Raw genomic sequence first — 27,887 nt, 5'->3', positions numbered from 1 at the left:
ATGCTCGAAGGAACAATTGCCGTTTCTTTGGACATTCAAGATTCTCCCCAGCATGTGAACCAGTTGCACTGTGCTGCAATTAGTGAGTATAATTCAGACTTAAATTTCTTTCAGAGTGGTTATTTTTTAGGAAAATAGAAACTAGGCAAATGACCCTTCAGGTGGCATTTAAAATCTACAGGTAGTCCTTAGCTTACAATCATTCATTTAGTGACTGTTTAAAGTTACAACAGCACTGAACAAAGTGTCCTATGACCATTTTTCATACTTACCACCATTGCAGCATCCCCATGGTCACGTGATCAGAATTCGGGCACTTGACAACTGGCATGTATCTATGACGGTTGCACTGTCCCTAGGTCATGTGATCAACATTTGTAACTGTCCCAGCGAGATGTATTTAACAACTGTAATAATTCGCTTAACAATCGTGGGGGGAAAGGTCCTAAAATGAGACACAACTCATTTTACAACCGCCTTACTTAGCAGAGGTAATTTGGGGTTCATCTGTGGTCAGCAGAGTGGTGTGGTGGCCTAGAGGTGGAGCTCTTGCTTCACAATCAGGAGGCTGTGAGTTCAATCCTAGGTAGAGGCAGATATTTCTCTTTCTGGGCACAATGAGAATATATCTGCTGAACAAAACTCTGCATTGGTGACAGGAAGGGCATCTGGTCATTAAAATGCTCTGCTAACTCCATTCAATTACCCAGACTCTACCCACTCCCCCAAGGGATTATTGAGTTGTTAAATGATAATAATGAGTTGTGATCATAGATCAAGGTCTACCCATATTCATATAATATGCAATTCCCAATAAATAAATTTAAGGTGTAAGTTTATGTTCCTACAATTGGGTTGAGCACAAATACAACAGCTCAAATTTAGCCTTGCCACAAACTTAAACAAAATTAATAACATCAGTTCTTTTATTTGTTCTGTGCAGTTGCTGCAAAAGGTGATTTATGCCGCAAACTCCTCAGTGACCTAACATTCAAAGGTAAATATTTTGATATTATTGGAGATTTAAAAAGAGCTTTTTAAGTTAATCCAGCCCAGCATTCAGTTCTCATGGCCACTGGTACATTTTGACCAGGTCCCGCAGAACAAAACAAATCTTTTTATAACTTTAATAAATATATGAATTCATCCAACTTTTGAATATTTCCTGAGGAGATTCTGTTGCATTTGAGTTGTGTCCTCATTATTGAAGTTGGAATTGGAATAAGAGCTCTGATGATTAAATAAATTGATAATCTTTTAAAGCAAAAAGATTAAGACCTCATTAATTTTTGTTTTACTTTATTTTATACTTACATACTTCTTAAAAAGAGATTCAATGCAGTAGCAATAGCACTTAGATTTATAAACCGCTTTACAGTGGTTTACAGCCCTCTCTACGCAGTTTAAAGAGTCAGCATATTGCACACCAACAATATAGGTCCTCATTTTACCCCACCCGGCAGTCAGCAGAAATAGCCTACAGTACTGCGCTCTAACCATTGTGCCACAGTGGCTCATACACTAGAATAGAATGGAATGGAATAGGATAGAATAGAGAGGAGAGGAGAGGAATGGAATGGAAAATAGAATAGTATTGGATAGGATAGGATAGGGAATAGAATAGAATAGAATACAATACAATACAATGCAATATCGGAATAGGAATAGATGGGTTTTGAGATATCTGAATGGATATGAAGTTCAAGCTGCACTGTGGACATTGTAGGAGGAGAGGCAGGTCAGTCTATGTTAGCCCCAAACTAGGAGGAATCTGATAGATCTTTTAAACAAATTTTAATAAAAGGCCTAAGCTTTTATGAGCTGCAGCTCACTTCATGAAATCTTATGTCTTTTAATAAAATTTGTTAGTCAGAAAAGGTGCTCCAAGTTTCCTCTGATTCATTCCTTCAACCATTTCTTGACCGTTTCTCTACAGGTATTTTTCAGAATATCAGTTGGAAAAGGCAACATTACATCTTGGCTGATTAATGCCTTTTGATTTAACCTTTTTGGAGTTGGGCAGCTAATACATTTAAACAAACATTTATGTGTGCATTTTTGTGTGTATATACAGGTAGTCTTTGACTTACCGTGTTTTCCCAAAAATAAGACAAGGTCTTATTTTCTTTTGACCCCTGAAATAAGCACTTGGCCTTATTTTTGGGGAGGTCTTATTATTTTTGAGGTGGTGAGCGTGGTCACCTCATGGCTGCTGCTGTGTTGCAATATTTTCGGGGAGGACTTATTTTCAGGGGAGGGCTTATTTTTGGGGCAGGGCTTATTTTAGCGCATGCACTCAAAAGCCCGATTGGGCTTATTATCCGGGGAGGCCTTATTTTCGGGAAAACAGGGTAGAACCATAATTGGCTTAAATAAATAATATTATTACAGATTAAAAGTGCTTTTGGTGGATCAGACCACAAGCTAATCCAGGGAGAATTTCGGTTGCTAAGCAGGGTGATTGTTAACATGAATTCGGACATGATTGTATGACTTTTACTGCCACATCGTTAAACAAATCACTGCAGTTTTTAAGTGAGTCCTAGGGCCATTAAGCAAATCTAGCTTCCTCCCACTGACCTTGCTTGTCGGAAGCCAGCTGGGAAATAAATACACATCGGTTGCCAAGCGCCCAAATTTTGATCACATGATCATGGAGATGCTGTGATGGTCATAAGTGCAAGGATCAGTCATATGTCACTTTTTTCAGTGTCAAACATTCACTAAACAAACAATTGTAAGTCGAGGACTGCTTGTATATTAAAAGGATCATATAACCCTCCTTGCTACAGCTTGTTTTCTTGTATCAACTGATAGAAGGGAATCTTAAATATTGATCCCTGTTGTTCAGAGAGCAGGAATTCCTTGATTGTCTTGCAGTGTTTGTCTCCTAGCAGGTTTTTTTTCCTTCCACAGAAATAGAAAGCTTACTGCCTTTCTGCCAGATTGGTGTCCTGCACGGAAGCGGATGTCCTCATGAATCTCTGCTTACTATGCCTTTTCAGCTTTCCTTTCAGGTTAGTCTATACCACAATGAGCCTTATTAGAATCATAGGGCTGGAAAGGACCTTGGAGGTCTTCTAGTCAAACCCCCTTCTCAGGTGTTGTGGCCTGCCTGGCCTGGCAGTAGATTCAGACAGTGAGGAGGTTGGGGAGGAATATGGGCCAGTCCTGGAGTCTGGGGAAGGCTCTGAGGAGGAATCTGTGTCGGAGGCAGAGAGGGGGCCAGAGCCGTCTGACAGTTATCAGCTGCCTTCGGAGTCAGACATCAGTGGGGCAGATGAACATCTGGAGCCTGTTCCCAGTGTGCACACGCTCAGAGCTGCCTGAGGAAGGGAAGAGCTAAAAAACAGGGGTCACCTTGGGAGTAGGGCCACAGGTGGACGATGAATGGCCCCTCTCAGAGGAAATAAAAAAGGATCGAAAGGGGAGGGGAGTTTGTAGGAGACCATGAGTTCACTTAATTGGTTTGTGATGGTTAATGTCTGTCCTCTTTGCCTGGATGATCTGTTCTCAGCATCCTCCAAACATCTGAGGAAGCTCTTCTAGAATCAAAATCTTCATTCCTTTCCCAGTGCCAGTTTTCACAGGCACCAAAGAAAAACAACTGCAGCTGTTCTTTCTGTTGACTTCCTTTCAGAACAAGGTTGAGTAGAACAGTTGTTCAAACTAGAGAACTAGAATCTGTTCCAAAATGGTTGAGGACATCATTTTCACCACTGATGAAATCTGGGTTGTAAATAGGGGAAAATTTATATATATTTCTATCCTTTATCCATCTCTATCTATTTGTCTATCCTCTATCTACCTATCATCCATCTGTCTGTCCATCTATCTATCATCTATCTATCTATCTATCATCTCTCTCTCTCTCTCTCTCTCTCTCTCACACACACACACACACACACACACACACACAAATCTACAATCCATTTGACTTTGTTACTGCTGTAACAAAGTAAAGCTAAACCAATATTCGCATTTAACATAGGGTCGTTACTATAGGTAGCCCTCAACTTACAACAATTGGGACCGTGTTTTCCGTTGCTAAGCAAGATGGTTGTTAAGTGAATCATGACCATTTTTTTTTGCCACACTTGTTAAGAGAATCACAGCAGTTAAGTGAATCTTGTAGTCATTAAGCAAATCCGGTCCCCACCCCCCTTTGGTTTTGCTTGTCAGAAGCCACCTGGTGATGATGATGTGACATGATGTGATCATGTGACCCTGGGATGCTGCATTCATTGTAAATACATGCCGGTTGCCAAGCACCCGAAATTCGATCATATGACTCTAGGGATGATGTCACAATTGTAAGTGCGAGAACCTGTTGTAAGTCATTTTTCCCCCCAGTGTCCTTGTAACTTTGAACAGTTACTAAATGAATGGTTATAAATCAAGGACTATCTGTTTTGCAATAGCAGCTGCAGTAGCTGCAGCTATGAGTTGGGGTGGAAACCATCAAAGAGGATTATAAAACTCTGTATCTTGGAATTTCTTGGTGGGTGATCTCTTAAAAGTTATGTTTCCAGAGAGAGAAAGGGATCAGGGATCAGGAGTTGACCCGTGACCCTCTCAAGAAAAAAAGTGATTAATTATAGAGCTTATGTCTCTATTTTTCTGGAGGATGTCCTTCATCTTCTGTGCACAATAACAAGAAAAGAATCTCTAAGATCCACAGGGGGAAAATGGTTCTTCAAACAGCCAGAACAAAAGTTAGAATGCAGTAATGTTTCTAGCACAAGTGGAAATGCAGTGTTGTAATGGAGGCATTGCCCTAGATTCTTGCTTATCCTACGATCTGGGGACTATGGATAGAAATTCTGAATAAAACGAGTTAAAAAAGAAATTCCCACAGTTGCATTAGATAAGACACGTGTGTATGTGTGTTTTCCCCAAAACTGTTCAAACGCAGCTAAATGAATCTGAACATTTTAGCATCAGTCCCACAAACCTGACAGAACACATCATGTTTGAAACAAGAGGGTGCTGTTTTCATTTACCTTTGGTGTTCAGGTTAAAGCTTTGGATCTAGTGGCCATGCCAAGGGATGGGAGAATTGAAAAGTTAATGACTGAAGGGGCGCAATAAAACTTCAGTTAAAGGTTTTGAAAAGAACACGTTAACTTTCCCTGTCTCTGGCCTTTTCAGCTGTGTGAGAAATCTGAAATCCTGAAGGAAGACAGCATCACATTGAAACAGTTCATCCATAGGATCAGCCTCGTGCACACAACAGTAAGAGATTCCCCTGCACTATGATTTACTAAATATTATGTTCAGGTTTCCTCAGGACTAAATGACTACCTTCCAACTTTAAAAAAATATGCAACGAGTTTTAAGAAGCTGCCTACATAGGAAGGGAAATGATCCTGTATCCTGATCTCTGAGGCAAACCTGGTTACCAGATCCAGCCTCAACTTGTTTCTCCTATTTTTAAATAATTTTATTTAGTAAAAAGGGCAAATCTTATCAAACACTAGTGAGCATGATCGAATACATAAAGTACGTGGCTGTGGGATTTTTATGCAACATTTGTTTCATGTCACATTAAGCCACAGTTTTGCTAAAATTTTCAGAATATAACTCAGATCTGAGGGTGCATTTTGGGATATAAAATTGCATTTCCTGGGTGAGAATCCTTTCTATACAGACACGCCTCATTTGAGGTAACAGCTGAATAGTTTCTGCGCAAAGTTCAGGTGTGCTGCTGTTTCCAGGTGTGCTTGGGAAGGTTTTCTGCCTAAAATACTAAATTCAAAAATAATAAATAATTTAAATAATAAAACAGTCACTGTGAAATACAGGGAGTCCTTGACTTACAATCATACAATCAATTTGGGGCCAGTTCTCACACTTACGACCATTGCAGCTTTCCCTTAGTCACATGATGAACATTTTGTGTCTTTCCCATCAGGCTTCCGACAACTAAAATCAATGAGGGAAGCTGGATTCATTTAATGACCACGTGCTTCATTTAACAACTGCAGTGATTTGTTTAAGAACCCAGGCAAAAAAGATGGCAATTTCAGGTTCCATTGTGTAGCAATGGAAATTCTGGTCCCAAATGTGGTCGTAAACCAAGGACTACCGATTCAAAGTGGTACCAATTGAAGACTGTGCTTCCCCTATTATGGTCATTCTCTATATTTTTTTACTAGCTGATAACCCGACATTGCTCAGGTATTTATTTATCCTAATCCTGTATTAGACCGGATTTCTAATGTTGGATTTTCCCCTTACCAGAGGGAGCCCCCTTGTGGAGTATGAAGCCATTACCATGGCAACTCCACTGCGCTGTACAGTAGAAGACATTTTATGGCACAACAGGCTGTATCTTAACAGAACACTCCCCCCCTCCCGAGGGGTGTTGGGGTGTCCAACCCCTACAGTATTTGCTTCCAGAGAGTAAGTCATCTGTGTACCAAGTTTGGTTGAAATTGCTCACAGCGTTCCAGAGTTATGCTGGAACATACATGCACACAGCCATTTTTATATATTATTTCTAATTATTATTATTTTGTGCCACTCTGATTTTATAGATCAAATTCCATTACTGTGTAAAAATTAACGGCAACACCTCTGCTGAGACATATAGGTAAGTAAACATCTACAAAGTTATACCGGCAGCTGTAGACTATATAATTAAACCATACAAGTAAATATATATTGTTCAAAGACTTGATACTAAAAGACGATCGTTAAACACTGCTTAAAAACAACAGCAACAGAAGGAATTTAATTCCAGGTTGGGGGAAAGAGAGATGAAATCTATATCTCCTCTGTAACTTTGGCAGACACTTAAAACATTTGTTCTTTGTGGTAACCTTCACTATTATTAAATACAACTGCAACATTATTTGATTTAAGAAGTGGGACTTGTATGGTAAAATAAAACCTGTGTCTTTTTTTTTTTTAAAGTGCCTTTGCAAAAAAATGTTCCATCTGGAACTCAAGTAAGCCAAATTCTGATTGGAGCTATGAGACTAAACAGAACAATTGATTCCTATCTGTCTATCCATTTATCCTTTCCAGCTGCAGTATACTTCAACAGTCTGCGGATCTGGAACATTCTTAATCATGAGGGTTTTTTTCAGTGAAAGTGGAATACATCCCTTTGTTTTTTCCAAGACTTTTGTCTTCGTGTCACGTTTAGGGCAAAAGAAAAGTCTGTAAAATTGGATGCTAAATACTTAACAACCATCTTAGCTTAATGATAGAAATTATGGTCTCGGTTGGACTTGGCTTGTCAGAAGTGATTGAGAAGGTTGTAACCCTCCTATTCTTTCGTTGGGACCTAAAAACCTGGCTGTGCCAATTGGCCAGGGCGGTGGAGGTGGTTGATCAAGTGACAGCAGATCCCATCTCCCTCCCACCCCCATTCCATTCGCGTCCTCCCCACGTGCCCTTGATTTGAATCTCTGGTTTTCATTTATTCAGATTTTAATGTGTGTGTATGTATGTATGTATGTATGTATGTGTGTGTGTGTGTGTGTGTATATATATATATATATATATATATATATATATATATATATATATATATATATATATATATATATATATATATTAATGTAAGGCTCAGTGGCTAAGATGCTGAGCTTGTAAATCAGAAGGGTTGGCAGTTTGGTGGTTCGAATCCCTAGCACCACATAACAGAGTGAGCTCCCGTTCTTTGTCCCAGCTTCTGCCAACCTAGCAGTTTGAAAGTACGTACAAAATGCAAGTAGAAAAATAGGAGCCACCTTTGGTGGGAAGGGAACAGCGTTCCGTGCGCCTTCAGCGTTGAGTCATGCCAGCCACATGACCACGGAGACGTCTTCGGACAGCGCTGGCTCTTCGGCTTTGAAACAGAGATGAGCACCGCCCCCTAGAGTCGGGAACGACTGGCACATATGTGCGTGGGGAACCTTTACCTTTAAGCCACCCAGACTTACCTTAGGGTAAGATGGACAGTCAATAAACTTTATAAATAAATAAGTAAGTAAATATGTAAATGGCTTAAAAGAGCTTTTTCCCCCCAAGAGCCAACTGGACTTTTTGGTTTTTCTTTGAAGATGTTTCGCTTCTCATCCAAGAAGCTTCTTCAGCTCTGGATGGTAACCTGAGGAAGCTTCTTGGATGAGAAGTGAAATGTCTTCAAAGAAAACCTAGAAAGTCCAGTTGTCTCTTGGGGGGAAAAAACAACGCAACTTTGTTACAATCAAGACTTGGATGACTGAGAATCTCCATAGACACTAAATAAATGGCTTATATATCATGTGATCCCAAGAACCATTATAACTTCATCCTGGTTGCCAAGCACCTGATTTTCGATCATGTGACTGTAGTGTAACGGTCATAGCTGTGAGGACCAGTCATAAGTAATTTTTTGCAATGTCTTCATAACTTTGAATAATCTCTGAATGAATGGTTGTAAATTGAGGACTACTGTATAACCTGTTCCCTTTAAAGGTAAAATTTATCCCAATGCTAAGTAAGAGTTTTCCTCTCATTTTCCGGAGCAAAAGATTTTCCCTTTTCCAGCTCACTAAAGGTAAAAGTTCCCCTCGCACATATATGCTAGTCGTTCCCAACTCTAGGGGGCGCTGCTCATCTCTGTTTCAAAACCCAAGAGCCAGCGCTGTCCGGAGACGTCTCCGTGGTCATGTGGCCGGCATGACTCAACGCCGAAGGCGCACAGAACGCTGTTCCCTTCCCACCAAAGGTGGTTCCTATTTTTCTATTTGCATTTTTCACGTGCTTTCGAACTGCTAGGTTGGCAGAAGCTGGGACAAGTAACGGCAGCTCATTCTGTTATGCGGTGCGAGGGATTTGAACCGTCGAACTGCTGACCTTTCTGATCGACAAGCTCAGCGTCTTAGCCACTCAGCCGCCGTGTCCCTGCAGTCCAGCTCACTACAACTCCCAATTTGTCATGAATCAGTTGTTAAACTACCGCAGCGGCTACTTAGAGCTCAATTTTGCAGTGTTAAAAGCCCAGCCTCTATCTGGTGTGTGAACCAGTGGTAACCTTGTATCCCTTCTGGGAAACTGACAAGAGATTTCAGTCATTGAACATCTGCTAGCATTAGCCCAGCCACTTAATGCATAATTAAAAAGAAGAAACAGGAAGTGCATCACCTAAAGAGAATATCTGGCAGGGAACCATCTGTTCTCTCAAGATTTGTGGTGGGCATTTATCTCCAACATAAATCCTTTGAAATACCCCAGTTGGCAGCATCCAAGGCCAATGCAGTGGGTGTTTTACATCTATAGATTAAAATGTACATGGATTTAACTGAAGCAAGTTTCTCCTTTAATCCTCAATTTAGGAGTGATGTGGAGGCCTAGAGGTGTGGAGCTCTCACCTCACAGCCAGGAGGCTGTGAGTTCAATCCTAGGTAGCGGCAGAAATCTCTCTCTCTGGGCACAATGAGGCTATATCTGCCAAACAAAACTCTGCACTGGTGACAGGAGAGGCATCCGGCCAATAAACACTCAGCTCCATTCAGTTGCCCAGACTCCAGGGCTTAAGGGGTCATTATAAGACAAAAAAGTAGTCCTCAACTTACAACATTTGTTTAGTGACTGTTCGAAGATGCAACAGCATTGGGAAAAAGTAGCTTAAGGCCATTTTTCACACTTATAACTGCTGTAGCAACCCCATGTTCCCATGATCAAAATTGTGGTCGTACATCAAGGACTAAAGTCTCTATACTACTCTAAAACTACCTCTGCGCATTCCAGCTTTGGACATGTTTTCTTTTCTTCAGTTTTGAATATATGTTTTATTGGTACATTTTCCCATTAAAAACATAAAATATTCCATGTCTATCTGAACAGCGTGTTGTCTGGGCATGGTTAATTTTAAGTAAAGGTGCAACAATAACCATAATCATACTAGTAATCTTAATAAACATATCAATATTAATCATAAAATAATAAAACAATTAGTTTTTCCATCTTGCAATATTTTCAATACACATTTTTATTACCTCTTTGAATTCTTTTTAAATTCTAACCTCTGTTTCTGTTAGTTAACCATTGGTAAAATATATCCCATGTTAAAAAAGTATTCTGTTTCTTCCTTTTCTTTTATCTTAAGCGTCAGTCTATCCATCTCAGCACATTCTAATATTATTTTTTTTAAATTACACTTTCATCTGTCGGGACCTCACCATTTTTCCATTGTTGTGCAAACACAATTCTTGCTGCCGTTACTACATGCTTTGGGTATGTTTTCAATAGTTCCTTTTGCCTAAACTGAACATTGAACTAATCCAGTGTTGGCAAATCTTTCCGGCACCAAGTGCTGAAATGAGAGCGTGTGCGTGTGCCGGAAGACCAGATGGCCGCCAGAAACCGGAAGATCATCTTCCTGGTACATGCATGCGCATTGGGTGGTTGATCTTCCAGGTTCCGGCGCTCCTGTGCGCATGAAGACCATCTGATTGGAGCGCCGGAACCCGGAAGAGCAACGGGTGACGGCTTGTGTGCCCGGAGAGATAGTTCTGTGTGCCACTTCCGGCATGCGGGCCATAGGTTTGCCGTCACGGAACTAATCCATGGTTTGTTGGTCCGTGGTTTGTTACGTAAGACAAAATTGGGCAGTTTTACACTTAAGCACCACATTATGGCTTGTGATCTGTAAACCTCTCATTGCAATAGCGACTGGAAAGTGCAGTGAATTCGGGGAAATAACATAAAGGGTCTGCCTTGTTGTTTAATTGTTGTTCTCTCATCTATAATTATGATAAATGCGGTGACTTTTCGACATCTCCTTCTGTGCTTCAGCCCAGAAGGGAAAGTCAGCACATGTTTGCCAGATGGAACCAGGTTACTTAGTGATGGGAGACATTTCATGAGGTAAGCAGTTGGGGGGAAGAATTTCTCCTCCAGAGGCTGATTGATGGAGGGGTTATAAATACAAGGTCGTTCTTAAAACCAGATTGTGGAAAGGGTGCCCAGCATTTGTTCCTAGATGTGTGTGTGTGTGTGGTGGGGGGGGGAATGTTGTTTTTGCCAAAATGTAGATGATCTAGTTTCAGAGCGTCTAATTAATTTGAAATTTGTTACTCCTTAATAAAAAAAAATAACAAGCTGGGTTTATGCATCCTGTGAAGCCCTAAACCAACCAGATTCATTAGTTTGCCATTATTTGGAGGCTGATTCCTAGTTATTCTGTAGACAAATATTTTGTCCCTATGACAATCCACACCTTTTCCACAGGACTCAGCAGCTGGCTACTTCAACCTCATCCACAGGGAGTCCTTGAGTTACAACTCTCATTTAATGACAGTTCCAAATTACAACGGCACTGAAAAAAGCTTACGGCCATTTTCCACACAACCATTGCAATATCCCTGGGGCCATGCGATTTGCCTTGACAACCGACTCATGTTTATGACGGTTGCGGTGTCTCGAGGTCATGCGATCCCCTTTTGCGACCTCCCAACAGGCACTGGGCTGCCGTCTGTCAGAAATGGTGTAGGGTCTCCTGCTTGGGCAGGGGGTTGGACTAGATGACCTACAAGGTCCCTTCCAACTCTGGTCATCTAAATATAAATATAAAAGTCGGTGGGGAAGCCGTGTTACCAACTTAACCACGGCAAAACTCACTTAACAACTGCCTCGCTTAGCAACAATAATTTTGGCATCATAGTGGTTGTAAATCGAGGACCACCTGTAGCTGCAGAAATAAGGGCTGCAAGGGTTTGAAAAAGAACAGGTATAAAAGGGAGTTTCCTAGACTGCACTGCCCCCTGGTGGTTGTGGAAGCAAGAGGTTGGTGGCCTGGATTTTGTAAGGAGTAATGAAGAAAGACCTGTGGTTCATCCTCACCTATCCTCTTACTTGCAGTGCAGATTCCCATGGCCTGTTTTATATTCCATAATCCACATTTAAAGCCTGATCATCGTTATTCTTAGAAATATATATCTATATTTAATATACCATTCACTTCTCTGTTTAATACATTTGAGGCTGGACAGCAATTTATCCAGAATATCTCCAAGGACCTTCCAACTCTCTTATTCCATGTTCCATTTCTGTTTAAAAGTATCTATAGGAAGTAGCACATTCCAACACCAATCAAGCATGATTTTGGAACTTGTATACATTTTTTACAGAGGAGAGCAGAGCAGACTAGACTAGACTAGACTAGACAAGAAAATATAGGGAATGGAATAGAATAGAGTATAGAGAATGGAATAGAATGGAATGGAATAGAATAAAATATAGAGAATGGAATGGAATGGAATAGAATAAAATATAGAGAATGGAATAGAATAGAATATAGAGAATAGAATGGAATGGAATAGAATAGAATATAGAAAATGGAATGGAATAGAATAGAATATAGAGAATGGAATGCAATAGAATAGAAGATAGAGAATGGAATGGAATAAAATATAGAGAATGGAATGTAATAGAATAAAATAGAGAATGGAATAGAATAGAATATAAAGAATGGAATGGAATAGAATGAAATATAGAGAATGAAATGGAATTGAATAGAATAAAATATATAGAATAGAATAGAATAGAATAGAATAGAATAGAATATAGAGAATAGAATGGAATATAATGGAATGGAATAGACTATAGAGAATGGAATAGAATAAAATATAGGGAATGGAATAGAATAGAATATAGAGAATGGAACGGAATGGAATGGAATAGAGGAGAAGAGAAGAGAATATAGAAAATGGAATGAAATAGAATAGAATATAGAGAATGGAATAGAATAGAATAGAATATAGAGAATGGAATGGAATAGAATAGAATATAGAGAATGGAACGGAATGGAAGGGAATAGAGGAGAAGAGAAGAGAATATAGAGAATGGAATGGAATGAAATAGAATGGAATAGAATAGAATAGAATATAGAGAATGGAATGGAATAGAATAGAATATAGAGAATGGAACAGAATGGAATAGGATAGAATAGAATATAGAGAATGGAATGGAATGGAATAGAATATAGAGATTGGAATGGAATGGAATAGAATAGAATATAGAGAATGGAATGGAATAGAATAGAATATAGGGAATAGAATAGAATAGAATAGAATATTAGAATATAGAGAACGGAACGGAACAGAACAGAACAGAAGTTTTATTGTCACTTTAAATGTATACTAATCAGCAATACATTAAAATCAAATTTCATTGCATTCAATTCTCAGAATGCAGAATAACTCAGTTGGAAAGGACTTTGGAGGTCTTCTAGTCCAACCCCTTACTTAAGCAGGTGACCCTATAACAGTTTTCTGTACTGTGGAGCCCGGATAGTTGTGCATTTTTATATACCAACAGCCTAGTCTGTTAATTAAGGACTTGCATTCCATATGGGTGGAAAGCCTGGCTATAAATTGAGCAAGCCAACTCTAGAAGACCCTGAAATAGAGAAGCAAAGAATATTTGCTTGCACAAACTTTTTTCTTAATATTTTGGCACCTGGTGAAGGGGATTCTCTTTTGGAATCTTTAGGTCTTTGGAACTGAGACTTACACACCACACCGTGGGGGAAAAACATTCCGTGTTGGCTGTTCATTTGCTACTCTTTTTTAAAAAAATTATGCTTTCATGATGCTGTAAACCAAGCTGTGCATTTTAACAAAAATATGAGATGCTTAAATAAATTTTAAAATACTGATGTTTTTATGCCACTGTGCTGCAGAGCAGTTTTGAGCCATTATTTGAAATAAAACAAACCTCCGCCTTTTCTTGCTATCTAATGCTTCCTTTTTTCTTCCATTTCCCTTTTATAACCTTTCATCTCCTATTAATTCAGATAATTATTCAACTAACATGCAGTAAAGATTTTTTTTTAATTATTCTGGTAGCTGAATCTGTTATACACAGGAATTAATCCACATTTATCTGTGAAGGGTTTGCTACTGTTAACAGCTTGATTTTTTAAAATGTAAACTGAAAATTGAGTGAGTGAACTCCATCTCTCAATGTGTCACCCTTTAAATATGATGGGCAATGGGTCTCCAAATTTGATGCTTTCTAACATATGTGCAAAGGATTAGATTGCAAAAGGATAATCTTTAAGTAAACTGTTACTTATTTATATTTATTTCCTTCTGTTTTCCATCTCCAAATAACCCCACTCCTTCCTTCCTTCCTCCCTCCCTCCCTTCCTCCCTCTCATTCCCATCCTTCTCTCTCTCGCTCTCATCTTCCTTCCTCCCTTCGCCTTCTTTCCCTTCCCTTCTGCTCCTCCCTCCCTCCCTCCCTTTCATTCCCATCTCCTTCCTTCCTTCCCTCTCTCACTCCCCAGGTCAGAATTCAGGGCTGTAACCCCATCCTGTGATAAAATCCATCTTGTGACTGGTGAACAAGTCAATCTGTTCATCCCAGATGAATTGGTAGAAAGAGGTTTCACAGGGGAATTGAGTCTCATACCTGCTGCATCCCTGTGTCCCTGCCAGAAAGCTTTCCCTAACCAGCCCGCGAAGATCATTGCTGCCTCCGTATCCTTTGCTGTGATCAGTGATCAATAAAAGGGAGTTGAGGGATGCTTTAACTTGCAGTTGGCTGGGCTTGCAAATGCTAAAGAGGGAGGTATTTGGCTAAGTAGAATGATTTGAACTAAAACAGGTAACCACGTGGGTTTTTGAAATATTTTAAAGCAGGGGTATCCATCCTTGGCAAATCTCGTGGATTTCCATCTCCCAAATTTGAGGGAGTCAGCCATGGGGACACCTCCATATTTCTTCCAGTTGAATGCATTCCCCTTAAATATTTGGGGATTTTTTTTTTCTACTCAGATGTATGTCTTGTTGAATTAAATACGTAAAAGCTTCTTTCCAGGGAGTCTAAGATTGTACCCTATATGTAGCCTATATTATCTTGATTCAGTTTGGTCTAGCGGTTAAGGCATCAGGCTAGAAAATAGAAGACTGAGTTCTAATCCTGCCTTAGGCATGAAAGGCGACAGGGTGACTTTGGGCCAATCATCAGGAGACGGTGAGTTCTAGCCCCACTTTAGGCATGAAAAACATGATTGGGTGAGTTTGAGCAAGTCCCCCTCTCTCAACCCAACCTACCTCACAAGGTTGTTGTGGGGAAACTAGGAGGAAGAAGGGACATAAGGTGATGTTCACCACCTTGAGTTATTTATAAAAATAATACAAGCAAGATAATTTATTAAATAAGGCCATACGAATCTTGATGCTGCTTAATCTGACTAGACATAAGATTCAACTGTTAATAAATAATTATGAGGTAGTTCAACTCATTCCAGCTTTCAAGGACAAATTCTATACTGTATGAAGAACGGCTGCAGGAACTGGGTATATCTAGTTTAATGAAAAGAAGGACCAGGGGAGACACAATAGCAGTCTTCCAATATCTCAGCAGTTTCCACAAAGAAGAGGGAGTCAAACTATTCTCCAAGGCACCTGAGGGTAGAACAAGTAGTAATGGGTAGAAACTAATCAAGGAGAGAAGCAACTTAGAACTAAGGAGAAATTTCCTGACAGTTAGAACAATTAATCAGTGGAACAACTTGCCTCCAGAAGTTGTGAATGCTCCAACACTGCATGTCTTTAAGAAAATGCTGGATAGCCATTTGTCTGAAACGGTATAGAGTTTCCTGCCTAGTCAGGGGGTTAGACTAGAAGACCTCCAAGGTCCCTGCCAACTCTGTTATTCTATTCCATTCTAAAGAGATACTGACCATCAATCTTCCCTACATTAATCTACCTATGAGCTTCCTTGGCAGATTCTTAACCGTGACCAGCAGATTAGAAACATTTCCCATCAATTTCAATCCCTTTCATTTAGTACATTTAGTGCATTTAGTACATTTCTGTTTTGTTGGGTTATAGAACATAGAATAACGGAGTTGGAAGGGACCTTGGAGGTGATCTAGTCCAATTCCCTGGGCAAGTGAGAGTCTATTCCATTTCAGACAAGTGGCTGTCCAGTATCTTCTTGAAAACCTCCAGTGATGGGACACTCACAACTTCTGGAGGCAACTTCTGTTCCACTGGTTAATTGTTCTAACTGTCAGGAAATTTCTCCTCAATTCCAAGTTGCTTCTCTCCTTAGTTAGTTTCCATCCATTGTTTCTTGTCCTGCCTTCTGGTGCTTTGATAAATGGTTTGCCCTACACATCTCTGTGTCAGCCCTTCAAATACTGGAATATCATTACCATGTCACCCCATGTTCCTCTTTTCACCAGTTATAGTTTATAGTTATAGCTATATATAACTACAGTAATACATACAAAGCTATGCATAACTATATAAAAATGGCTTTGGTTATAGAAAGTAAGGGACGCAGTGGCTAAGATGCTGAGCTTGTCGATCAGAAAGGTTGGCAGTTGAAATCCCTAGCGCCGCATATCGGAGTGAGTTCCCGTTCCTTGTCCCAGCTTCTGCCAACCTAGCAGTTCGAAAGGACGTAAAAAATGCAAGTAGAAAAATAGGGTCCACCTTTGGTGGGAAGGGAACAGCGTTCCGTGCTCCTTCGGCGTTGAGTCATGCTGCCTACATGACCATGGAGACGTCTTCGGACAGCGCTGGCTCTCCAGCTTTGAAACGGAGATGAGCACTGCCCCCTAGAGCCGGGAACGACTAGCACATATGTGCAAGGGGAACTTTTACCTTACAGTTATAGAGAGGTTTGCTATTGTCTCAAGACAGGATTAAAGAAAGAAAAGCAGCATCAAAACTAATCACAATTTTTTATATCAAACTCAGCACTCCATGGCTGGCACCATTCACTGGCCCTCAGATGAATTTTTTTTCCCTAGCCAACCATATATATATTTCTTTATGATCCAGCTGGGCTGCCCATATTGTTTTCTGCAGAAGAGGTCTCGTATTCTTTCTTTGACGATCCTTCACGCCTGGCAGCATGGGGCAAATACGCCTATCAAGCCACACTCAACTCAGCTGCATATTGCAAAGCAGGTAACCGATGTATGTGTCGTCTGCACCACACTCCTTTTCGGTTACCTGGTCCGAACGTGGGAAAGCTGTTTAAGGATGAACTGCACGTGCAGTTTTTTTTTTCCAGGGAACAATCTCAGGAGCAGCTGACCTGAAAATAAAACGGTGATCTGACATGTTTATTTTCAGCGTAATAAAATACTGTTTGATTTATCCTCATGAGAACTCTGCACAATGCACATGGGGTGTAAAGTGACAGGGAGCTCACCCCCCCCCCCACTCCCCGCAGAGCATCACAACTGAGCTGAGTCCACAAACCATCTGTTGTGTAACTCTGATTTGTGGTTCAGAAAACTCCGCAGAGGATAGATCTGCAGACCTAATCTTGAAATGCTTTTGATATCTATATCTGCCTGCCTGCCTGTTTATATATCTTACATATTTCTACCATCTATTTACCGGTATCTATCTATCTACTTATTGGTATCTATCAGTATCTATCTTTCTGTCTCTCTATCTATTTATCTGGTATCCTACCACTTTCAACCACAACAGAGCTCAAAATTTATGTTGTTAAGTGAAACATTTGTTAAGTGTATTTTGCCCCATTTTATGACCTTTTGTGCCACAGTCGTTAAGTGAATCACTGCCGTTGTTAAGTTAGTGATACTCTTGTTAAGTGAATCTGGCTCCCCCATTGACTTTGCTTGTTAGAAGGTCACACACCCACAGTGGTGGGTTTCAAAAATTGTTCCAACCTACTCTGTGGGTTTGGCTCCTTTGTGGGAGTGGCTTGCCGCCCATGTGACCGGATGGGAGTGGCTTGCCGCCCATGTGACGGGATATGAAGATGCCGATGACACTTGTCAGAACCACCTTAAATTACCTCACACACAGCACTGGCATGCATAAGAATATGATGTAAACTTGTTTTTTAAAAGGCATCTTTGGTTTGCGTTAAAACAACTTCAACACACGCAATGTTCTGATTGCACCACAAACGCAGTAGTCATCCTTACCTTTCACAGAGGCACTGAGTTTTATAAATATGGGCATGATAGTGTAGAATAATCATATCCAAGGACCAGTGGTGGGTTTCAAAAAAAATTTGGAACCTCTTCTGTAGGTGTGGCCTGCTTTCCGGGTCCACTGGTGGGACCTCTTCTAACCGGTTCGGTAGATTTGATGAACCGGTTCTACCGAATAGGTGCGAACTAGTAGGAACCCACCTCTGCACACCCATATACATACGTACATGCACGCCCGCACTTGCACACACACACCACCAGTTCCTTAGGAATTATCACTGAATCTTCCTTGATTATCTTCCTTGCCTGAAATAAGATGCATTGCAATGTGTCCATCACTCAATCAATGTATTTTGTCTCTCAGATGCAGCAAGACCTGAAATCCAAATTAACCTTCAAAGCAGCCACCAGCAGGATTCAGAGGTTCAGGAACAGACGCTGCTGCTCTTCCTTTTCCTTGGTTATACCGATCCGTTCCAGGACAAGCCAATTTTCACTTTCTGTATATATATATATAAATATGGATGTATACACATACGCGCACACACACACGCACGCACATATATATCTGCTTGGATCAGGGGGTTGAGGGTGGGGCACTAAGCAGTTGAATCCAAGGAGTTTATGAGACTGGCAAGAGGGCATCTACAAAATAAGTGTTTGGCCCCGTAGCTAATCAAGAATATATGAAAGTGCGAGAAGCCGGATTTAAGAAAACTCGCTGCAAAATCAGAGAGAGAAACGGAATAACTTCATTTAACCTCCCATCTGTGCTTGGGATCATATTACCCCCCTCCGCTAAAAATACAAATGCAGCGCAGATGTGTTTTTAAAGACATTTCTTCTTGAAGCTATTCTTGAATCCTCTAAGAAGTCAATTGCCAGAGAATCATCTGGCTTTTCTCCCAGGGAATGGCTTAGTTTAAACAGCAAAGGAAGTCTACCTTTGAGCATTAGGATATTATTGTTGGTTTTAACTACAGTTTATTCAATGAGCTCACAATGTGGCTAAGCCGTAAAAAATCACGGTTTCCAAAATACAGGTAGTCCTTGATTTACAATCGCAAGTGAGGCCACAATTTCTGTTGCCAAGAGAGACATTGTGAATTCTGTCCCATTTTGCCACAGTTTGTTAAGTGAATCACAGCAGCTGTTAAGTTAGTAGCATGGCTCTTAAGGGAATCTGGGTTCCCCATTGACTTGGCTTGTCAAAAGGTCGCAAAAGGGGATCGTGTGACCCCTGGGACACTAAAACCGTCATCAGTATGAATCAGTTGCCAAGTGTCTGAATTTTGATCGCATGATTGTGAGGATGCTGCAACGGTTGTAAGTGTGAAAAAATAGTCATAAGTCCCTTCGAATGTTCACTAAATGAACAGTTGTAAATCAAGGACTACGAATAGGAATAGAAAGGAATAGAATAGAATAGAATAACAGAGTTGGAAGAGACCCTGGAGGTCTTCTAGTCCAACCCCCTGCATAGGCAGGAAACCCTACACCGTTTCAGACAAATGGTTATCCAGTCTCTTCTTTAAAATTTCCAGTGTTGGAGCATTCACAATTTCTAGTGGCAAGCTGTTCCACTGATGAATTGTTCTGACTATCAGGACATTCCTCCTTGGTTCTAGCACAAGTGAATTTTAGTTATACCATGAGTGAATTCGCAAAGGCAAACTGCATGGCGTAATTCAGCCAATAGTTTGTAATTTTCTAGAACTGAAGGGAATTTTGTTGCAAGATCTAATCTGGGTTGGGCACTGAGACCAGAGGTTTAGCCTTCCCATTCCCCCCCCCCCCAATATTCGCAGGCCAGAAACATGCCCACCCATTCATTCCCCTTACACAAAGTTGTGCATTTGTGTGTCATGCATGTCATCCTTTGTCCCCACCTCTCTTTGTGTGGTGCAGGGAACCGGCGACTGGTTCTGTCCCATCTCTCACCTATCCTCTTCTGCAGCGAGCAGGCAGTGAAAAGGTCTACCCAAGAACTGGTGAATGGCGTCCTGCTTCAACACTACAGAGTATTTCAGGTGCGCAGCTCATGACAAAAGGCCAGGATGGTTGAGGGCAAGGCTTGGGTGTAAAAAGAGGGAAGAATTGTATTTGTTTGTTTGTTTGTTTGTTTGTTTAGAAAATTGACATGGCTGCCCAATTCACTCATAGTGACTCTGGACAGCTTACCAAAGAGTAGGGTAGAAATAGAAATACCATAGAATAGAATAGAATAGAATAGAAGAGGGAGGAGAAGGAGGAGGAGGCAAGAAGGAAGGAGAGTAAAATGGAATATACTGTGTTTCCCTGAAAATAAGATGGTCTTGTTTTCCTTTTTTTTACCCCTGAAATAAGCACTTGGCCTTATTTTCGGGGAGGCCTCATTATTTTTGAGGTGTAGGAGGCGGCGAGCGTGGTCACCTCATGGCTGTTGCTGTTTTGCAATATTTTCGGGGAGGGCTTATTTTAGCGCATGCGCTTAAAAGCCCAATTGGGCTTATTATCCGGGGAGGTCTTATTTTCAGGGAAACAGGCTACTATATAAAATATAGAGAAGAGGAAGTAGAAGAGAATAGAGAATAGCACAGACGAGCAGAGCCAGAAAGGCTGTAAAAGCTCAGTTAACAAATGTTTCACTTAGCAACATAAATTTGAGGCTCCATTGTGGTCATAACTCGAGGACTGCCAGTATTCATTTGAACCCCTTGGCTCCTGGTTACCTGTCACCATCCCTGTCAGTTTCTACCTTTTAATATTCGATTCGTGCCTTGCCCGGATTGTTTCTGTGAAGGAGACGGGCAATTCCCAAATCCGATGAAAAAGTAAAATCGGTAGGACAATTATACCGTCCATAGACAGAAGACATTCGGGTATAGTTTGTTTTGAGGCTGCCATGGGCTGTGACCACTAGGCAGGACACCTTGTTCTCCACAGGAGCAGCAGAAGCTGGCACGTTCTTTACCCATCATGGCATCTGCCATTTCCAGAATCGTCTCCAGCAGCACCGACGGCGACTTCAGAAGGAAGTGTCTCCATGCTTTGCAGGTACAGCCAAGATGTCTTAAAACCAGGACATTCTTTAAATTAACAACTGGGTTGGGTTGAGAAAGGTTGTGTAGGATCGGGAAATGCACTATGCCTGGCAACGAGGACATTAAATTAAACAACTTCCAAACTACTAATGACCGTTCAAAGTCATGACGGCACTGAGAAAAGTGACCTAGGATCATTTTTCACACTTAACGACCATTGCAGCCTCCCTACGATCGTGTGATCAAAATGCAGACGTTTGGCAACTGACTCATATTTATGACGGTTCTAGCGTCCCGGGGTCATTTGATCTCCTTTTGCAAACCTCTGACAAGCAAGAGTCTTGTAACTTGACAGCTTTAAGACTTGCACACTTCAATGCCAGAGTTCCTGAGCCAACATGACTGGGGGAGGAATTCTGGGAGTTGAAGTCCACAAGTCTTAAAGCTGTCAAGTTTGAACACCCCTGGGTTTTTTCCCCTAAAGGGTTAGGGGTGCAAGGGTCTTGTAACTTGACAGCTTTAAGACTTGCGTGCTTCAAATGCCAGAGTTTCTGAGCCAACATTTTGGTTGCTAAGCACACACACACACACACACACACACACACACACACGTGTGTGTGTGTGTGTGTGTATATATATATATATATATATATATATATATATATATATATATATATATATGTATATATATATATATATGTATATATATATATGTATAATTTTAAAAGATTAAAATTTGTCAAACAGAAACAAAAAAAAAGAATAAAAGAATAAAAATACAGTGACAGGGACAAAAGGCATGTTAGTTCACTTATGCACACACCCCTCTACTGACCAGTTAAGTATTTAGTATTGTCTTTGTCATTGTACAAAATAAATACAAAATACAAAATAAATACAACAAAATTGGTTATGATGTAAGTTCCACAGAACTATGGTTCCCTTAATGACCTGTGGACTTCAACTCCCAGAATCCCTGAGCTAGCATGGTTCAGGTCTGGGAGTTGAAGTCCTCAGGTCATGAAAGGAGTCATGGTTGCCCATCCCTGTGTTATGAGAATCTCTCCCTTTCTCTCCAGGTCGCAGACACTCAAGAATTCCAGGAAACCATCAGAGAGAGTTTTAACAAAGTCATTCTTAAGCAATGGAAGCCCAGTAACACCTGTGAGATCAAAAAGGTAAACATTACCTTAAACTACTTCCTACCTTCCTCCTGTTTTCCTCACTCTTCCTCGGCACCACTCCGGTCCTCGCTGTTAAGGAACGAAGGTTCAATTGATTCCTGTGAATCCTTACAGATAGTCTGGCAACACAGAAGCCTCAAAAATAGTCCTCAATTTAGGATACCAATTGGGACCAAGACTTTCTGTTGTTAAACAAGGCAGTTAAGTGAGTCATGCCGGATTTTGTTACCTTTTTTTGCCATGGCAGTTGTTAAGTGAATCAGGCAATTGTTAAGTGAATTTGGCTTCCCGCATTGACTTTGCTTGTGGGAGGCTGCTGGGAAGGCACAAAAAAGAAAGAAAGAAAGAGAGAGAGAGAGAGAGAGAGAGAGTGAGAGAGTGAGAGAGAGAGAGAGTAAAAGTAAAGGTTCCCATCACACACATGTGCTGGTCGTTCCTGACTCTAAGGGGCGGTGCTCATCTCCGTTTCAAAGCCAAAGAGCCAGCACTGTCCGAAGACGTCTCCGTGGTCATGTGGCTGGCATGACTCAATGCCGAAAACGCACGGAACGCTGTTCCCTTCCCACCAAAGGTGCTCCCTATTTTTCTACTTGCATTTTTATGAGCTTTCGAAAGGCTATGTTGGGAGAAGCTGGACAAGTAACAGGAGCTCACTCCGTTACGTGGCGCTAGGGATTCAAACCCCCAAACTGCCAACCTTTCTGACTGACAAGTTTGACGTCTTAGCCACTGAGCCACCGTGTCCCTGTTAGATAAATAGATAGATGATAGATGGATGGATGGGTAGATGGATGGAATTCTTTATTATTCTTTATTGACCATTGCAAAAGGCAATCACATGACTTGGTGATGCTGCAGTCATGGTAAATAAATGCTGGTTGCCAAGCACCCACATTTTAATCACATAACTAATGATACGTCAGTTTTTTCCGGAGCTATTGTAACTTTGAATGGTCGGTTGTAAGTTGAGGATTACCTATATTCCAATATCCAGCTAAGATCTCTTCCAGGAAATCCTATCCATGAAATATCTGCACTCGGCATTGGTGGGTGTTCTGCAGTGACAACGGATCCCTGAGTTAATAACATGTTTAGTTTTCATTTTCTGTCTTATTAAAAAATAATATAACGCAAATATCAGCTTCATTGAAAGGGTGATTTCTTACCATTCCAAACTCTTTCCATGACAGTTTTACTTGGGCTGGAGAATTACCAGCATTAAATTCTTCCTTAAATATGATTTGTGTATTGTTGATGTCAATTGTGTCCTTTCTTTTCTTTCTGCAGCCACTGCCTAGAAAGTGTAAGACAAGGCCACCAACTACCAAAACTGACTCATCCTCCGTTCATCAGAAAATGTCCTCCTGGGTTAGTTGTCCAGGATTGGAGCAAGCGGATGGAACCAGCAAGAGAGAAGGTGTGTCTTTGTGTACACAACTAAGAAAACACACTGTTCCAGAGTTATACTGTTCCTAATTTAACTGCAATGTTTCAGTTAACAACTGTGGCAAGAAAGGATATAAAATGGGGCAAAACCCATGTAGCAAATGTTTCACTTAGCAACATAAATTTTGGGCTCAATTGTGGTCGTAAGTCGAACAATACCTGTATAATATAAAGTACACAGTTCACAGAAAGAAAAGAGGAAAGCATTTTGCCGACTAGCTTTTGTGGTAGCCTGCCAGTGGCCAGCTCAGCAGATAGCAGATTTGGACAGTGAGGAGGATTGGGGAGGAACCTGGGCCAGTGCTGGAGTCTGGGGAAGGCTCTGAGGAGGGCTCTGTGTCGGAGGCAGAGAGGGGGCCAGGGCCGCCTGACAGTTATCAGCTGCCTTCGGAGTCAGACATCAGTGGGGCAGAAGAACAGCTGGAGCCTGTTCCCAGTGTGCGCATGTGCAGAGTTGCCAGACGAAGGGAAGAGCTAAAGAACAGGGGTCGACTTGGGAGGAAGGCCACAGGTGGACGATAAATGTCCCCTCCCAGAGGAAATAAAGGAGGAAGGAAAGGGGAGTGGAGTTTGCAGGAGACCATTAGTTCGCTTCATTGGTTCGTGACACTCCGAGAGTTTTGCAGATGTCGGCCTGGCCGCTCTCCAAGCCAGATTAGGTCTGTGACTGTAAATCCTCCCTTGAAAGACTTTGCTCGATGGGAAAGAGCAGAATTCGCAGCAAATTAATAAAAGAGGTTTTTGTCAGGACAAGGAGTTTGTTTCACTCTCTTGGGAAGCGTCAGTCAGAACACCTATCAGCTCACGGTACAAATGTGAAATTCTCTACGGTAGTTGGAAAAAACGCAACCATTCTCTTTACCGGTTAAATTCTGTCCTCCAATGATCTCTCCCAGCAGTCAAATGCATCCAAATCAAAACACGGAAAAAGTTAAGCCAGGGAGTAAAAGTAAACATTCTAAAACAAACAGAAGCAAGAAAAAAATCTGTTTCCCAGGCTCTGAATGTCACTTGGAAACAGGTGCATCTCCTTCAGCAAGGAAGTTGAGCCTCACAAAAGTAAAAAGTAAACAGAAAGAAGACTTTCCAGCAGCAAAGTCTTAGGTTACCTACAGCCACCTGATATACAGGTAGTCCTCGACTTACAACCACAACGGAGCCCAACATTTCTGTGGCTAAGCGAGACCTTCGTTAAGTGAGTTTTGCTCCATTTCAAACCCTTTCTTGCCGTAGCTGTTAAATGAATTGCTGCAGTTATTAAGCTAGTCGCCCGGCGATTGAGTGAAGCCGGCTTCCCCGTTGATTTTGCTTGTCAGAAGGTTGCAAAAGGGGATCACTCAACCTTGGGACATGGCAACCGTCATAAATATGAGTCAGTTGCCAAGCATCTGAATTTTGATCTCGTGACCATGGGGATGCCTCAATGATCGTGAAATGTGAAAAATGACCGTATCACTTTTTTCAGTGCCTTGGTAACTTCGAACAGTGGCTAAATGAACTGCCGTAAGTCAAAGACTAGCCATAATTAGCCGAACTGACGTAATTTGCAGTTTGGATCTGTGCGTCATGCCTGTACATGCATGTGGTGCTGCGTATGTTACTGCATTTTTCAATGTGCGATTTCACATGTGTTTGTGTCCTGCAGAATTTCGGTTTGATAGCTCAGAGTCTGGCGAAATAAGCCCGACAAAGAAGAGAAAACCAGCAGACGGGAGGATTCCCCTGGAGGAGGATTCAGAAGACCTTAACGTCTCTGGTGAAGCCAAGAACAAGGAACCCAAAGGAAGCCTCCCAACGAGACCAGAAGCCACTTCAACCTCTTCCTTTTCTTCTAAGAGTGAGAGGGATATTTCCCAAGACAAAAGTCAAGGAAATGATGGCATCACCGGAGCTGCCAGGAGCAAAAATATGTGTCAGGTTTGTAAAAAAAATATTGAATGAATTAATTAACAGGGTTTCCAGATTCACGTACATTAAATCATGATAAGGTAACCTCGCACATAGGTGCTAGTCATTCCCGACTCTAGGGGGCGGTGCTCATCCCCATTTCAAAGCCGAAGAGCCAACGCTGTCTGAAGACGTCTCCGAGGTCATGTGGCCGGTATGACTCAACGCCGAAGGCTGTTCCCTTCCCACCAAAGGGGGTCCCTATTTTTCTACTTGCATTTTTTACGAGCTTTCGAACTGCTAAGTTGGCAGAAGCTGGGACAAGTCACGGGAGTTCACTCTGTTACACGGCACTAGGGATTCGAACCGCCAAACTGCCGACCTTTCTGATCGACAAGCTCAGCCTCTTAGCCACTGAGCCACCGCATCCCCTCTAAATCATGATGTGGTTTGCTTAATTTTCATTTATGATTCTGATCCTTGGGTATTGTATACAGGCAATCCTCAACCAGTAAGTACAATGGAAACCAGAAATTTCTATGGCTCAGGAAGGTGGTTTTTAAAGTGACTCGTGCCCAAATTTATGACCATTTTTTGCCATGGTTGTTAAGCAAATCACTGCAGTTGTTATATGAATCCAGCTCTCCCCCCCCCCCCTTGACTTTGCTTATAGAAAGGGGGTTGAGCAGAGGATGGACTAGGAATCCTGGGAGTTGAAGTTCACCCATCTTAAAACATGCTGTCTGGGAAATTCTGGAAGTTCTTAAAGTGTTGGAATATTGCATCCAATTTTGGTTGCCATGATATGAAAAAGATGCGGAGACTCTAGAAAGAGTGCAGAAAAGAGCAACAAAAAGGATTAGGGGACTGGAGGCTAAAACATGAAGAACGGTTGCAGGAATTGTTTAATGAAAATAAGAACCAGGGGTGACATGATAGCAGTCTTCCAATATTTGAGGGGCTGCCACAGAAAAGAGGGGGGTTTATCTGTCTGTCTGTCTGTCTGTCTGTCTGTCTACCTATCCTCTATCTATCTAACATCTATCTATCTAACATCTATCTATCATCTATCTATCTATCTATCTATCATCTATCTATCATCTATCTATCATCTATCTATCATCTATCTATCTATTTCTGTCATTTCTCTATCTCTATCATACCTCATCTCTCTCTCTCTCTCTCTCTCTCTCTCTCTCTGTCATCTCTCTATCTATCATATATCATCTCTCTCTTTCTCTCTCTCTCACACACACAAACACACACATCTGTCTGTCTGTCTGTCTTATCTGAGGGGACAGGAGCAGTGGTGGGTTGCAGGTGGTACACCCCGGTACAGGCGTACAGGAGCCTGCCCGGAGCACAGGGTACCGCTCTGGTATGCTGCTCCAAAAGACCCACCCACCCGCCTGCACTCCTTACCTGTCTTTAAAATCTTCAGTGCTTCTGCGCACGGCACGTACAGCGCCTGTGTGATGCTCCCCCGAGCAGCTGGAGCATCACGGAGGCTCGCGGAACGGGATCTGGAACCCACCACTGGACTGGAGGCTAAAACATACGATGAACGGTTGCAGTAACCGGGCCTGGCCAGTCTAGGGAAGAGAAGGACCAGGGGAGACAGGAGAGCATCTTCCAATATTTGAGGGGCTGCCCCAGAGAGGAGGAGTGGGGGGTCAACCTATTTTCCAAAGCATCTGGACCAGAGCACCAGACAAGAAATTAATGAAGAAGAGAAGCAAATTGGAACTAAGGACAAAACTTTTTGTCCGTGAGAACAATCAGTGGAATGACTTGCCTCCAGAAGTTTAAAACCCTGGAGGTTTTTCAGAAGAGATTGGGCGACCGTTTGTCTGAAATGATATAGGGTTTCCTGCTTGAGCAGGGGGTTGGACTAGAAGACCTCCAAGGTCCCTTCCAACGCTTATATTCTATTAAATTGAGACGGGCTTAGCCTGACAGATGACTTTGCTTTAACATAATTTAAAGCTGCTTTCCCTTTGGACTTTCTGTGTCTTGCAGGAGGAGGACTTTTGGGCTCAGGAGGTCCTCAACATGGCCAAGTGGACTTCCTGAAACGGCCATTCCTGTTCCGTTCATGGAATTCCCAGGTGCTTTGGAGCGTCTCTGACAAGGCAATAAATGAAAAAGAAAGTTGTTAACCGTCTCTTGGTTCCCTTCTACTAAAGAATGAGCACAATGCTTTCCCTAGAGCCGTATTTCTCAACCTCGGGCACTTAAAGAAGGGTGGACTTCAACTCCCAGAATTCCCCTATCAACACGTTTTAAGATGAGAGTGGACTTCAACTCTCATGCTGGCTCAGGAATCCTGGGAGTTGAAGTCCTCCCCTCTTAATGCAGGCTGGATGGGGGATTCTGGGAATCGAAACCCACTTTGCTTGTCAGAAGGTGGCAAAACGGGAATCACGTGAC

The 27,887-nt window shown here is 41.6% G+C and overlaps 1 protein-coding gene across 1 annotated transcript; it reads left to right on the top strand.

The window, feature by feature from the left end:
* On the top strand, positions 1-27,530 carry C17H11orf80 (chromosome 17 C11orf80 homolog). The gene is made up of 15 exons (XM_032234310.1): positions 1-82; positions 944-997; positions 2,917-3,017; positions 5,152-5,235; positions 6,540-6,595; positions 10,774-10,845; positions 14,270-14,462; positions 16,751-16,910; positions 18,282-18,419; positions 19,826-19,947; positions 20,843-20,953; positions 22,020-22,118; positions 23,412-23,541; positions 25,216-25,487; positions 27,477-27,530. Exons 1-15 carry the CDS (start codon positions 1-3, stop codon positions 27,528-27,530), a joined length of 1,728 nt encoding a protein of 575 aa, XP_032090201.1.
* Positions 27,531-27,887: the final 357 nt, after the last annotated feature.

The sequence above is a fragment of the Thamnophis elegans genome, chromosome 17 (assembly GCF_009769535.1).
Source record: "Thamnophis elegans isolate rThaEle1 chromosome 17, rThaEle1.pri, whole genome shotgun sequence".
In the NCBI taxonomy this organism is placed as follows: Eukaryota; Metazoa; Chordata; class Lepidosauria; order Squamata; family Colubridae; genus Thamnophis; species Thamnophis elegans.
This window is presented reverse-complemented; position numbering and strand designations above follow the sequence as displayed.